General features: G+C 38.8%; 2 protein-coding genes across 3 annotated transcripts in view; both read right to left on the bottom strand.

Moving 5' to 3' along the window:
* The window catches only part of LOC139944494 (cytoplasmic dynein 2 light intermediate chain 1-like), a 416,808-nt gene that overhangs the window by 286,165 nt on the left and 114,978 nt on the right, over window positions 1–15,665 (bottom strand). The gene's annotated exons all lie outside the window — the stretch shown is intronic.
* The window catches only part of LOC139944427 (leucine-rich repeat-containing protein 9-like), an 86,759-nt gene that overhangs the window by 68,005 nt on the left and 3,089 nt on the right, over window positions 1–15,665 (bottom strand). For both annotated transcript variants that reach the window (XM_071941448.1, XM_071941456.1), the window contains exons 3-4: window positions 7,215–7,436; window positions 6,033–6,173 (exon numbers count right to left, since the gene is read on the bottom strand). In XM_071941448.1, the coding sequence (XP_071797549.1) occupies window positions 6,033–6,173; window positions 7,215–7,436 (363 nt within the window). The remainder of the gene's footprint in view (window positions 1–6,032; window positions 6,174–7,214; window positions 7,437–15,665) is intronic.

Below are 15,665 nucleotides of genomic sequence, written 5' to 3'. Positions count from 1 at the left end.
GAATGTGCTTTACAACTGTATAAAAAAAAGTTGTAAAAAATTAAATAAAAACACCAATAGCCATTTTTGAAGTAACACACTTGCCAATCATTCAAGGTGAAAGGGTTGTACATGTACCTGGTGCAACTAGTTTTCCCTAAACAACATTTTTTGTTTCTTAAGACAAATTTTATACACAGGGCCATGCTTAATAAACAAATCTTAAAAATCGAAATGGGGTGTTTATCTCCTCAGCTTGTGGTGCAAAACACAAGTCACACTTGTAACAAATATAACAAATTTATTTCTTTGTCCAACTTAAGTATTCTATTGCAAAAAATAGCTCACCTTCGATACCTACAAATGCAGATTTGTCATTGGTGTCTTACTCGAGGGCTTGGCTATATAACTCAAATTAACTGTTTCCCAATGAGCATCAAGCGACCAATAGCTTTACAAAGATTTCATTACAAATGAAGTGCATCGATCCTTAAATCAAGAATTCATGAAATCGATTGTTGATGACAAAAAGTAATCGTATCAAGAGCAAAATTAAGGGGATAAGATTGTTTAACAAAAATATTGGGTCAGATCCCAAATCTGTCAACCAAAACTGGGAAAAAAAAAAAACTTTCTGAATTTATATAACAAAATTCTTTGTTTGAGCCATATAGATATTGGAGTTTGTAGGGGGAATTTTTTTCTCTGAATCTCATCACATTTCCAAGATAAACACTGTGAAAGACAAAATGTTGCAATCTGAGTGCGACGGGATGTAACTTTAACTTAATTGATTCTTTTTTTTATAAACAAAGCCAGTCAAATCAGACTTTTTGTGATCAGTCTGTTTGGCTTGTTCCTAGGAAATGATAAACTAATTTTTTTTTTCAAGTCCTCGGTACGTTGCCTTTGGTTCATTTTAAACAAGTCCACATTCCGTCCCGTTACGTTTTGACATAATTTTTTATAATGTTTAATATGATAAAGCAAATGGGTATGAATGAAACCTTGCAAAGTATCATTTTTATAAGTGTTGAAGATCATCAACTTATGTGTTGTCATATTTTGGGTCCCCAAGTTTATACAGAACAATTCAAAATTTTCATGACGGGACGGAATTTTAGTGGGACGGAATTTTAGTGCGACGGGATGGAAAATGGTGAAAGGGGACAACAGATTATTGCAATTTCCCATCTTCTTGAGTATATATTCTGACTCTAATATGAAAATTATTTTTGTAATAGGTCCTTTGACTGTACCCCCATCCACCATTTTTGATTCCTCAAGTATTTTCCGACATGCATTGTCAATGGCAAAACAAAAAGTCTAAATTGTTGTCCTCTCTATTGGAAACACCACTGAAGGAGAAAAAAATGTTTTGAGTGCTAGTACTTTGCAAATATAACATATATGGATCAAACTTTTGAAAGATTTCAGATCAAAACCCAACATTTACACATACTGACAAATTTCCGTCCCATAACTTTTCTGCCCGTCGCACCATTTTGTTTTTAATTAAGTATTTTTTATCTACAGAAAGGATCAAGCTGTGATATCTAAGTGTAGTAAGAAGGGCAATAGTTAGGTGTTCGGGCCAACAGCCCGGAACACCTCTTATTTTTGTTCGGTTTTTTTTTTTTATTGATACTTCTTCTTCTTCTTCTTCTTCTTCTGTACGTCCCTTGTCCCCCTACAAAAACATCTTTCCAAACATCGTATGAACTTGAAACTTCACACATAGTTAGATATTTATTAGGAGAAGAAACCGTGTGAGTTACGTCATGATGACGTCATCAATTCTTGAGTTATGAATATTCAAAGTTTATTAATTCAAAAAATCATAACTTTTGATCTACATGAGGGATTTTTACAATCGAAACATCATCGGAATCGTCATTGAAAACTCCGTAAACGCCCCACAGACATGACCCCATTTTGATGTTGTCTTCCGGCTCAAAAGAGAGGTTGAAAATTTCAAAATTCACGTCTAAAGAACAACGTAAATCCCCATTGGTATGTGCATAAACATTGCACGTAGGCATACACACAACGTGTAGTGTATTAGCGGTGCAGCAGAGCACGCTCCAGTAATCATCCATTCTGCTTACTAGCGGCGATTGTCCGCTAAAAAAATCACACTTTCCAAGCACATATAAAGTTGAAACTTCACACATAGTTAGATATGTATAAGGAGAAGAAACCGTTTGAGTTATGTCACGATGACGTCATCAATTCTTGAGTTATGAATTTTCAAAGTTTATTATTTCAAAAAATCATAACTTTTGATCTACATAATGGGTTGTTACAATCGACACATCATCGGAAAGTTCGTTAAAAACTCCGTAAATGCCTCGCAGACGTGATCCCATTTTGAGCTCGTCTTCTGGTTCAAAATCGAGTTTGAAAGTTCACAATTTCTTGTATAAAGAACTACGAAATTTCCCCATTGGTTGTGCGTAACACTTGTGGCGTACACGTGTAGTGTATTAGGCATAATTTATTTGGTGGCATGCTGCCAAGTTTGTTGTACTCTGTGCCATAGCGTGATATGCATAGAGCTATATAGCTATGCAGAACGCTGCGAAAACGATTTCATTTCAATCTTCAGCGTCAAATTGTTCAAATGTTACCCTTCTGATGGCTTAGTGGTCAATGTGGAATTGAAGACGAAGTTTCGCTGAGATGGCCACCTACTTCAGTGATTCGTGGGACTTTTAATTATGTGAGAAAACAACAGTACAAAATGACGAACATTGGTCATGTTTTGGTAAACACCGAGAAGAATAGAGACGTTACATCGATCGACCACTCCCCCCGGGTGAAGGGCGTTTTGGGCCCACGGAATTCACGTCAGTATTACGATATCTATTACTTCTTGAACTTAGCATAATCATCAATTGCTTTGATTATTTGTTAAAACAACTATCCAAGTTATTTTGAGTTAAATATTTTGAAGAAAAAAAATCTCTGAAATAACATAAGCCCTTTCAAACTTTCTCTAGTAGGAAAGGACGTTACGTAAACTAATCTATTTCTACCTCCATGCACAGACATGGATGTTACAATACAAAACTTTCAAAGAAAACAGAATGGTTAAAGCATAAGGCCCAAGCAATTAGGAGTGGTCTTGCTAAAATAAACTGCCGGATTAAACAAAACTTTAATACAAACAAATCAATAAAACAATCCAGATTTTCATCTTCTTCTTCTCTTCGTCCCTTGTCCTCGAACAAAAGCACACTTCCCAAACTCGTATGAACTTGAAACTTCGCACATAGTTAGATATGCATTAGGAGTGGAATAATGTGTTAGTTAGGTCATGATGACGTCATCCATTCTTGAGCAATAAAAATTCAAATTATTATTTCAAAAAATCATTATTTTTGATCCACGTATTTTTTTTTTACTTCTTTTTTAAAATATTATCAATAGAGCGCGAAAAAGCTTCATGAAGAATAGTCTTCGTTCAAGGCGGTTAAAACATACATGCCCCTTACAGTCTTTTCTTCAGTCGTCAGTCAATATTTCCTAAGTTCATATTATTTCCTAAACTACATAAGCTATTTTGACAATCTGTACATCATATGAAAGGGCTTTACGTACTTGACAGAAATGGATATGTTGGTGAACTTTCGTTGACCTTTTGACCTGTTTAAACGGGAAGTGACTGTGAAATGATTTGAAAGGGCGTGGTTTATTGTCTTTTAGGTCGAAATAAACATCCTTTGATGCTTTACCATCACACCATACAAGTCTGGCAAAGGTCTGGTTTAAAACAAATATTACCGATGACGTCACCAAACATACACTTTTACTAGATGACGTAATCATGTGGTTTTGACAGTTTTTGTAATTTGAATCATTTATTACAAATCTTGAGAAAAAAGCAAGGTGTAATATTTGTTTTTTAATCCAGGCTTTTACTCCCGGAAACCGAACACCTTGAGTTTGTTCACAAACTCTCAATCTCTAGTTTTACTTTGTATTGGCATGAAAATTGTTGTTTACCTCTTATTAAATTTGATGAAAATTAATATTGTACACAAATTTCATAATTTCATTCCATCCCCTTGCTCTTTTATATTTTGTCGCAACCATGGCAACATCTTTATGTTGGGGGTAAAACATTTTTCTAAATAGAGAACAACTGACATGTGAATATAAGCAGCAATTTTGGGTTTTTTAACACTCTTTAAAATAAAAATGCAACCAAATGTACTTCATTTTCTGTCCCGTCACGTTGGGGTAGTTTTGGATCTGACCCCAATCAGGTTTTTTCATGCTTCAAAAGACGGTTAGAGGTACAGAAAACTTATTGGAGACCCAACATTATGACAAACTTGTCCGGCCAGCGAGTAACGGAAACCCCTACTAATCATGCTAATGCATGCATACTCTGTTCCAGTGTAAAACAATGGTAACTTAACAGAAGGCAAGTGGGTAGTCATACATGTATAATGTGTTTTTTTACCTTGAATTTACACCATTGTTATCACAGAAATTATTAAAAGATAACACTTGGTAAAACTAGACAGCGAAGCTGCCATGGCGAGCTGCCGATCGCCAGATAGAACCAATGACTGACAGAAAACCAATCATTTGATCAACTGATGGTCACAGGGGTGGAGACATTGACAAGTATGAAGTTAAGACCATTTAAGGTTTTCATCTTTTCATATTATCTACATGTAAGCAGCAATATTTGATTGAAGTTTTAAATCTGTACATCATTGCAATAAAGAGTGATGACCATTTAAAGGGACACGTTGCCTTGGATCGGACGAGTTGGCGGTATAAAAAGCATTTGTAACCATTTGTTATAAAATGCATATATTGTTGGAAAGATGTTTTAAAAGTAGAGTACAATGATCCACACGAATTTGCATCGAAATTGTGTGGTTTCCTTTTGCTTTGCGAACTAACACGCTCGGCCATTTATGGGAATAAAAAATTTGACTCCCATAAATGGCCTACCGTGTTAGTCAACAAGGTAAAAGGAAAATCATGCAATTTTGAGGCATATTTGTGTGGATCATTGTAGTTTACTTTTAAAACATCTTTCCAACCATATATGCATTTTATAGCAAACAGTTACAAGCGCTTTTCAAAGACAACCTCGACCAGCCCAAGGCAACAGGTTCCTTTAAGGTTTTCATTGTTTTAGCTCATTCCACTTGAACCAGTGCACACACACACATTCATTGAACCAGTCAGTGGTACATGTATACACATGTATACATGTACAAGTACAAGAAATGTATTCAGATGTTTAATTTCCAGAAGAATAGTTTCAATTCAGTACATAAGTGCAATAAGAAGTTATGACCATTTAAGGTTTTCATTGTTTCAGCTCATTCAACTGGAACCATTGATGCACTCTTTGAATTTTATCTTTTCATAATGTATCTATACGACAGAAGCAATGTATTAAGTTTCAAGTCAGTACATCGTTGCAATCAGGAGTTATGATCATTTATGTTCTTCATTGTGTCAGCTCATTCAATTGCAACCAGTGACAGCGAGACTGATTTGTGTTCAAACAAGTTATTTCAAAACTTTAAGATTTAAGTTTGAGTTTGTTTCTTTAAAATCCAGATGTCAATGTTGGACTTTGAGTCTGAAAAAAAAACTTTAACATTTTTTGTATTCCAAAAACATTTTTTTTATTCAAAAAACTTTAACATTTTCTTATTCCAAAAACTTCAACATTATTGGAAAACATAGCTAAAAACTACAAAAATGACTAACAAGTATATATAACAATCTCACTTGGGCTTGTACATACCAAAAACAACTCAACTCAAAGACTGAAACTTAAACCAAAAACTTTAACATTTCCACTGAGTGCGGACGGCCGGACGGACGGACAGACGGACGGATGGACAAAATCGGTATTACACAGGAACGCATACTGCTAAAGCAGCTCGCCAAAAATAAGGAACTATGGGTGATATAAAACATAATTTAGCTAATAACATTACGGAAAATTCTGATCTGAGTAGGTGGCTCTATGGGCAAGTTTTCACAGGAGTATAGACTATCAATATACATACCTCAATATTCACAATGGTGTTGTTAGCAAGTCCAAGTACTTCTAGATACTGGAGATGACTGATGTGAGTTATCTGACTGATATAGTTGCTGTATAGATGCAGTATGGTCATCTTGTTACATGCATCTAAACCTTCAATCACCTTGAAACAAAACAACGCCAAAGGCAAAGGAGTAAGAAATGTGTACTGTATCAATTTACATCACCTTTTAAATCAGATTGATGTTACATGTAATCTACTCTAGTGTATGTAACTCTGTGGTAAAGGTATGTCAATACATAAATGGTAATAATGAAAATAATAATAAACTTAAGTTTTTGTCGTAACAAAAACAAAAACAAAAACAAGGTGTATGGCTTCCAGGAGTACAAGAATACAAGCCTGGTGGACAATTAAAGTTACCTGGAAGTGGTATTTTTTTAAAATAAAGCTTTTGTCACTAAGATTATGTGTTTTGATGAGTGGAATGAGAATAAACAGTTAAGTAAGGTTTAAAAAAATTAAGAGTAGGCCTCGACCCAGGAGGGCGCTGTTCGTAACGTCAATCAAGGCGCGGTATTTGAAGAGAATCTGTGCAGTCTGGCCCCGTACACTACGTCTGGGTACCTGACCGGTATGATGCCTATGTACAGAGCTCCGTCACGGAGCAGACTGCACGCACTACGGCTGCTGTGCGGACGGTCCACTTGGATGACCCTGCACGCTAAAAACATAATTTTTCATGTCGGCATACGCTCCTCTAGGTTCGTCACGTCTTTCAGGTACCTTCTTTGACTTCCCACTCTGGAAAAGTTATTGGGATCACGTCATGTTTTAGAATAACCTTTCTCTTATAACTTTTCTCTTCATATGTCAAATGTGTGGTGTATTCCGGATTCGAAGCACGGCCGCTCAAAGTGTTCGCTGCATAGCGCTAAAAAAGACGTCGGACCGGCTTTCGCGGCCCACATACTTTGGATCTGCAGGAAACACATGCAACCTGATTTTTTTGTTGAAACAAACAAACTCATGACTTGGACCGTACACATGTACTTTGCACGTGTGTCTACTCTACGCATTGCAGGCAAAGTCTGCCTCGATTGACGAAAAGGGGTAGGCGGAGTACATACATGTAGTTCAAAACAGTTCATAAAGCCTTACAGATGTACATTTAGTAACAAACCAACAATGGATCACTTTTACCTTAATTTTGCACTCACAAATCCATAGCTCTGTCAACTTTGTGCAGGTAGACAATCCCTCAATCTTAGTGATATCCTGGCCCATTAGAATCAAGATGCTCAAATTGGGAAAATTATTCATTCCTGAAATACGGTGATAACCAGAGAAGAACATCTCCAAAGATGTAACTGGATCACTACCTCCCTGAACCAGCTTGCTATACTTGACGCCATTGACAGAACACTGAAATAAAAAGAATTCAAGAAAACAAAAAGATACATAAAATACAGTCAGTTATAAGTAAGTTTGGGGTCTTGTCAAAATTGTGGAAAGTTTCCCCACACAACATTTTTGCAGTTCTCTCTTGAGCTAGGCGCCCTTTGTGATTAAGCTTGAACGATATCGATTTATTTTATTCACGATATATCGCCGACAATATATCGCGATATTCGATATAATCGCGATTAATGAAATTTGACATCATCAGTCTTCAAACTCCAAGTGAAAGTTGTAGAAGAGACAGTCATAGCATAAGAGAGGTGTTCTAATGACCTATTCTTCTGGTTTTACTCCAAACCTATGGGGTGCAAGATGTCTCAGCTAGCAAATACATGGCGATATTTAATCGAAATTGCGATATATCGCGATTATCGCGATATATCGCGATATATCGCGATATATCGATATTTCGATTAAAACCAAATCCATTCGATATCGAAATCGTTTCCAAATTAATATCGCGATATTCAATAATATCGTGATATCGCCCAAGCTTATTTGTGATGTCACAGTCATTGTGCGAGCGTCCAGTAACTTCACCCATATAGTGGAAGCAAACGATGGAGGTGTGGGTTATTGATGCACAAGGGACAGGGAGAGGGAAGGAGCACACAGTGTGGTTAAGTCAGTGGGAAGGGGGACAGGGAACAGCAACAAATGTTGGGAACAAATTAAAAGGGCTGGGGAAATAATACGGAAAGAGGAAAAAGAAACTGGACTGGTAAAGATTCACTAGCAGAACCTGAGTGAAACTGGAAAACATGAGTTGTGGGCATACAGTAACAAAGAACATTGCCAACGCACGGGATCGCAGGGTTAGATATGGAACGGACAGGGGACGGGGAACAGCAAAAAATGGGGCCAGGTAATACAGAAAAGGAAAAAATACAGGATAGGAAAGTAATAAACTGAAGCTGAAAAAAAACTGAACCGGGGTATATAAACAGGACTGAGAAAGAACCACTTGTGGAAGTGCGCGAAACAGGAAAATATGGATGGGATCGACAAATAATGCCGAAACGGAAAAAAGACGGGCAAATGTACGATTTTACAAAGCACTAAGATTCGTCTTAACTGGGTGGTTTTCCACTGATTTGTTATAGACTGTGCAAGTCTCGCACGTATTTGAACTTCCAGGACCATTGTGGTCCCAACTATATGGAGTTTTACGATGGTGAGATTTTGTTTCGGCCATTATTTTAGTTTAACGAACCTTATGACCATCGTATTTCAAGAATATATTAATGGAATTTTAGCTTCTCAAATCAGGTAAAAACTTGTAGAGAAAAATTTTGTTCAAATTGTCGAGAATCTTAACACTCCATGCCAGTAAAGCCAAAAGGAGTCTCTAGTCTATTAAAAAATATTCCATGGGTTATACACTTGTTTTTGTTAAATTATTTCAGCATGTTATTTTTCATCTTGAAGAAGGCAGTCTTGGCACTGTGGTGAGTTTGGATGGGGATCGGAACATGACTTATTCTATAAATATAGTTATGTTTTAAACAACAAAACAAAATAATCACACAAAAAGTCATGCATTATTGGTTTTATTTTAACCCATACCACTAATAAAGCGGCAGCCCAGAGCACTTTGGTTAAAGGAACGAGGTACCAATATTTGAGTACAGGAACATTTAGTGGATAACCTGACATAGTCAGATATGGATGTCTGCCGGGGACCCCCCGTTGTGTGTAGCACGTGGACCCCCAACAAAGAGGCAAAATAATGGGCTGAATTACATTCTAGGTACCACATGAAATCAAGTGGAAAATGGTCATTAACATCATGCTTAGTAAAAAATATCAACCGCCAGACAAATTTTCTGCTGCATTAGGCCTGCCAGACACCCCCTCCCCCAAATATTTAGTGTACAAACCTATGGGTTGAAATTAACCAGTTGTCAAATTACCTCAGATTTACATGAAACTTTTTCTTACTGTTCCACTATGGCTAAAATGAACACAAACCAAAAATTAAATCCATACTCCATATCGATTCCGAGATACAGCCTCTTAAAATATGCTAAAATCTCCCCCTTTTGGCGCTCCGCCCCCGAACGACTGCGCGTCGTGGTGGTATTCTTTTCAAACGTTAAGAGCCCGTAATTTAATAACGACACCAGCTGTGTGGCTGAAAATTGTATGCTATTTAAGTTGTGGCCATTGATTCATAATTTGGCTGCATTGGGCCTACCAGACACCCCCACCCCGGGGTAAAACATCGGAGGAACAACCTAAAACCAAGTTGAAATTACCAATAGTCCTAATGCATAATTCTTAACAGAAGACAATATCAGCCGCCAGACAATGTTTTGCTGCATTGGGCGCGGCCCGACAGACACCTATACCCTCCCCGGGTTAAACATCAAAGGAACCACCTGAAACCAAGTTGAAATGACCAATAACCAAGGTTGTAGCTACCACGGTCGGAGCCGGTCGGCTATCACCGGCCCCAGCTTTTGCCGACCGGGATCCAACAAAAAAATATCAAACTCCGACCGGCATAAATTTATGTAAAACTGTTTTAAATGCCATTGAAATAAGTGAAAAATAAAGAAAACAATCCTGTAAAACTCCTAATTAGGTGTGTATTTTATTTCTGTAAAAACAATCAAAACAATTTTCTCTCCAAAACCGCGATGTTCTCCGTGACTGTTGCTTAAAAATAAGCCGCTTGAATGCTGCGAGTTCATGGAGTACTAAAAACAGCACGCACAATCTCCGGCGTGCGTGTAGTATCCATGATGCACAAAACCACATGGTAATACTCACACGGTCGCCCACTGGTTCATGCAGCATGCACAGCACATAACACACACAGTCCGAAGTCCATCTTAACCAAGATTCCGCACGCTGTGATTGGCCATTGATGGCTGTTAATAAATCCATATTCATGATCTTCTTGGCTAGCCTTCTTCACAACACACGCTCACGAACGGAGTAAAGAATTGGCGAACGTTGTGCATCACGCCTGCAGACTGTATGCACAATGCACAGCCTTGGAGGAGTTCTAGTAACATGGACAACTTTTGCCAACAGAGGGCGTTGCGGGCCAAAGTTCATTGAATTATTTCTCAATGTGTGTTGTTGACCGATCGTTGATTCACGAAGATTTTGTTGCAAACGGAGATCAGAACATGTTCAAAACAAACAATTCTCAAACAACAAGTTCATTCAAATGGTTGTTGATAATTTAGGGCATAAATTAAGAGATAAAGTCGTCCAATTTTAGGGACTTCACTTCCGTGTTTTTTAAATTTTTCTTTTTTTAGTTTCAATTTTTTTTTGTACCATACATGCAGCAGGCTAGTGAAAAAAACCTGCGGGCGATAAAGAATTTTGGTTGACTCGCCCGGCGGGCGGTTGAAAACAAAGTTATTCTGATGGGCGGACCATGTTGGTGGAGTCGTCGAAGTTGCATTAAATTTTTATTTAGAATTTTATTTAGATGATTTTCCTGTCTATTAATACTTGTTGGAAAACAAATGAAAAGACAAGAATCAATTTTTGAGTTTATTGAATGCACTTCGTTGAGAAATTGTCAATGAATACAACTCAGTGAAACATGGCTTTTCTATTCTACTAATGTGCTCCTTTTTGAAATGGAATAGTCTAGATTTTGCGGCAGTGATCGGACATGTGTCCCGTCATCCTGTGTTTCTGAACTTGTCTCTCCACTCTGCATTGCCTTCTGATGAATATATGCAACTGCAAGCTTTTCAATTGACAAATTCAACACTCAAAAATTCTGCCTAGTAGTCTACCTACCCTATTTTGAGATGGGATTTAAATCGTAAACAGAATATTAATTTTATTTATTTTACCCTAACATTTTACTTTAAAACTTAATAAGTATTTATTTTCTATGGCTCCCTGGACATGTTTTTTCCTTTGACAATGGCTATGTCAAGGCACAAATAGGCAAGAGAGAGCCTGGGGAACCCATCAAAGCTTAAACAAAACCTAAAAATCTTCAGCTTCCAAAGACGCTGCCCCTGTTGATCCCACCGGGTTGTGAGGCGCTACGCTGCCCCTACATGTACACCCACCCTCTCGACTATGCTCTCGACAAAATTAGCCGGCATCCAATTTGCCCTAGCTACAACCTTGCCAATAACAATATTCTTAATACAAGTATTAATCACCAGACGAAAGTTTTGCTGCATTGGGTCCGGCAGACACCTCCCCTCCCCCTGGTTAAACATCAAAGGAACCAAGTGAAATTAAGTTGAAATGACCAATAACAATGTTCTTAATACAAGAGTTAATCACCAGACAAAAGTTTTGCTGCATTGGGCCCGACAGACACCTCCCCTCCCCCGGGTTAAACATCAGGGGAACCACCTGAAATTAAGTTGAAATGACCAATAACAATATTCTTAACAAGTATCAACTGCCAGACAACAGTTTTGCTGCATTGGGCCCGGCAGACACCTCCCCTCCCCCGGGTTAAACATCAAAGGAACCAAGTGAAATTAAGTTGAAATGACCAATAACAATATTCTTAACAAGTATCAACTGCCAGACAACAGTTTTGCTGCATTGGGCCCGGCAGACACCTCCCCTCCCCCTGGGTTAAACATCAAAGGAACCACCTGAAATTAAGTTGAAATGACCAATATTAAACAATATTCTTAATACAAGTATCAACTGCCAGACAACAGTTTTGCTGCATTGGACCTGGCAGACACCTCCCCTCCCCCGGGTTAAACATCAAAGGAACCAAGTGAAATTAAGTTGAAATGACCAATAACGATATTCTTAATACAAGTATCAACTGCCAGACAACAGTTTTGCTGCATTGGGCCCGGCAGACACCTCCCCTCCCCTGGGTTAAACATCAAGGAATCAAGTGAAATTAAGTTGAAATGACCAATAACAATATTCTTAATACCATTATCAACTGCCAGACAAAAGTTTTGCTGCATTGGGCCCGGCAGACAACCCCACTCCCCCTGGTTTTACGCATCAGAGGAACCACCTGAAACCAAGTTGAAATGACCAATAACAATATTCTTAATACCAGTATCAATCACCAGACGAAGGTTTTGCTGCATTGGGCCCGGCAGACAGCTTCCCTCCCCCGGGTTAAACATCAAAGGAACCACCTGAAATTAAGTTGAAATGACCAATAACAATATTCTTAATACAAGTATCAACTGCCATACAACAGTTTTGCTGCATTGGGCCCGGCAGACACCTCCCCTCCCCCGGGTTAAACATCAAAGGAACCACCTGAAATTAAGTTGAAATGACCAATAACGATATTCTTAATACAAGTATCAACTGCCAGACAACAGTTTTGGTGCATTGGGCCCGGCAGACACCTCCCCTCCCCTGGGTTAAACATCAAAGGAATCAAGTGAAATTAAGTTGAAATGACCAATAACAATATTCTTAATACCATTATCAACTGCCAGACAAAAGTTTTGCTGCATTGGGCCCGGCAGACAACCCCACTCCCCCGGGTTTTACGCATCAGAGGAACCACCTGAAACCAAGTTGAAATGACCAATAACAATATTCTTAATACCAGTATCAATCACCAGACGAAGGTTGTTGTCTGCCGGGCCCAATGCAGCAAAACTTTTGAATGGCAGTTGATACTTGTATTAAGAATATTGTTATTGGTAATCTCAACTTGGTTTCAGGTGGTTCCTTTGACGTTTAACCCAGGGGAGGGGAGTTGTCTGCCGGGCCCAATGCAGCAAAACTTTTGTCTGGCAGTTGATACTAAGAATATTGTTATTGGTCATTTCAACTTGGTTTCAGGTGGTTCCTTTGATGTTTAACCCAGGGGAGGGGAGTTGTCTGCCGGGCCCAATGCAGCAAAACTTTTGTCTGGCAGTTGATACTAAGAATATTGTTATTGGTCATTTCAACTTGGTTTCAGGTGGTTCCTTTGATGTTTAACCCAGGGGAGGGGAGTTGTCTGCCGGGCCCAATGCAGCAAAACTTTCGTCTGGCAGTTGATGTATTGGTCACATTTCAACTTAATTTCACTTGGTTCCTTTGATGTTTAACCCGGGGGAGGGGAGGTGTCTGCCGGGCCCAATGCAGCAAAACTGTTGTCTGGCAGTTGATACTTGTTAAGAATATTGTTATTGGTCATTTCAACTTAATTTCAGGTGGTTCCTCTGATGTTTAACCCGGGGGAAGGGAGGTGTCTGCCGGGCCCAATGCAGCAAAACTTTTGTCTGGCAGTTGATACTAAGAATATTGTTATTGGTCATTTCAACTTGGTTTCTGGTGGTTCCTCTGATGTTTAACCCAGGGGGAAGGGAGGTGTCTGCCGGGCCCAATGCAGCAAAACTTTCGTCTGGTGATTGATACTGGTCAAAGAATAGTGTTATTGGTCATTACTTGGTTTCAGGTGGTTCCTTTGATGTTTAACCCGGGGAAGGGAGGTGTCTGCCGCGCAAAACAGTCCGGTGCTGATATTGTCTTGTGTTAAGAATAGTGCATTAGGCCTATTGGTAATTTCAACTTGGTTTTAGGTCGTTCCTCCGATGTTTAACCCCGGGGTGGGGGTGTCTGGTAGGCCCAATGCAGCCAAATTATGAATCAAGGGCCACAACTTAAATAGTATACACCTTTCAGCCGCACAGCTGGTGTCGATATTAAATTACGGGCTTAACGTTTGAAAGAATACGGAGCGGAGCTCCAAAAGGGGGAGATTTTAGCATATTTTAAGCGGCTGTATCTCAGAAACGACATGGAGTATGGATTTAATTTTTGGTTTGTGTTCATTTTAGCCATAGTGGAACAATTAGACAAAGTTTCATGTAAATCTGAGGTAATTTGACAACTGGTTAATTTCAACCCATAGGTTTGTACACTAAATATTTGGGGGAGGGGGTGTCTGGCAGGCCTAATGCAGCAGAAATATTGTCTGGCGGTTGATTTTGTTTACTTAGTATCATGGTAAAGCCCATTTCCACTTGGTTTCATGTGGTACCTAGAATGTTTGATTCAGCCCATTATTTTGCCTCTTTGTTGGGGGTCCATGCGCCACATGCAGCGGGGGGTCCCCGGCAGACATCCATATCTGATTATGTCAGGTTATCCACTAAACGTTCCTGTAGTCAAATATTGGTACCTCGTTCCTTTAACCAAAGTGCTCTGGGCTGCCGGTCTATAAGAATTGTCTATGGCCTTTGCACCTTTTCTATTTACACAATTGGCCTTGGTGCCCTATCTCTACTGGCCTTGTGCCCAAACAAATTGGCTTGCCCAGAGCCAAGGTTGTCTTCAAAATGATACAATTTGAAGCCTGCCCTTCCTACTGACAGGGAAAACATAAAAAGAGTTGAATGAAATGAAAGTTTAGAACAGGAGTCAGTCATTAACACAAAGAATAAGATAATAAAGTGTTTTGGACACTTTATAACAGATTGTACTCTAAGATAACAGATTGTACTCTAAGTCAGCAGTTAAGCCACAGTGGGTGGTGGGCGGCCCACCCAGCACTGACAATTTCTGCCCGGCACTCAGGCTGTAGCAGACTACCGCCCACCACAAAGTTTACACTAGGTACTCTTTTTAAAACCACTGGCATTCTATTGCTTTTACCTGTAAATCTTTGATGTGCAATTTTGTAATTAACTAGTGTTTTTCATGTTTGCTGGCAAATAAAATGAAATGAAATACAATGTAATTTTTTAACATGTTTTCCGGCTTCCGGTAGTACAAACATACAAGCCTGCCCAGTGGACAGTTAACGAAAAGAAAAAACCCTGAAAAAACGCCTTTTCAAAGCATTTGACATGCACTTCTGGTCTAGACAGGTCAAAAGGTCAAGAGAGGGTCACCAACATCAATTTTTGTGAAGTACGTAAAGCCTCTTCGTATGATGTATAGATAGTGAAAATAGCTTGTGATTGAGGAATTATGAACTTATAAAACATTATGAAATATTGATGACTGTAGAAGAGACTGGTCAACAAACCGAATGGGAAATGTATGTTGAAAATGCCTTGAACACAGACTATAAACAAAGCCACGTGTAGTGCCCTGGTACTGCCGATATTGATCCAATTGCAAGATGTAATGTTTTCCATGTTTTCCGGCTGCCAGGAGTACAAAATTACACGTTTACATTTTCCTCTCCTAATGCATCTAACTATGTGTGAAGTTTCAAGTTCATACGAGTTTGGGAAAGGTGCTTTTGTTGGGGTCTAAGGGGGAAAA

Source organism: Asterias amurensis, chromosome 1, assembly GCF_032118995.1.
Source record: "Asterias amurensis chromosome 1, ASM3211899v1".
Lineage (NCBI taxonomy): Eukaryota > Metazoa > Echinodermata > Asteroidea > Forcipulatida > Asteriidae > Asterias > Asterias amurensis.
Note: the sequence above shows the minus strand (reverse complement) of the source record. Positions and strands in the feature narration are given on the sequence as shown.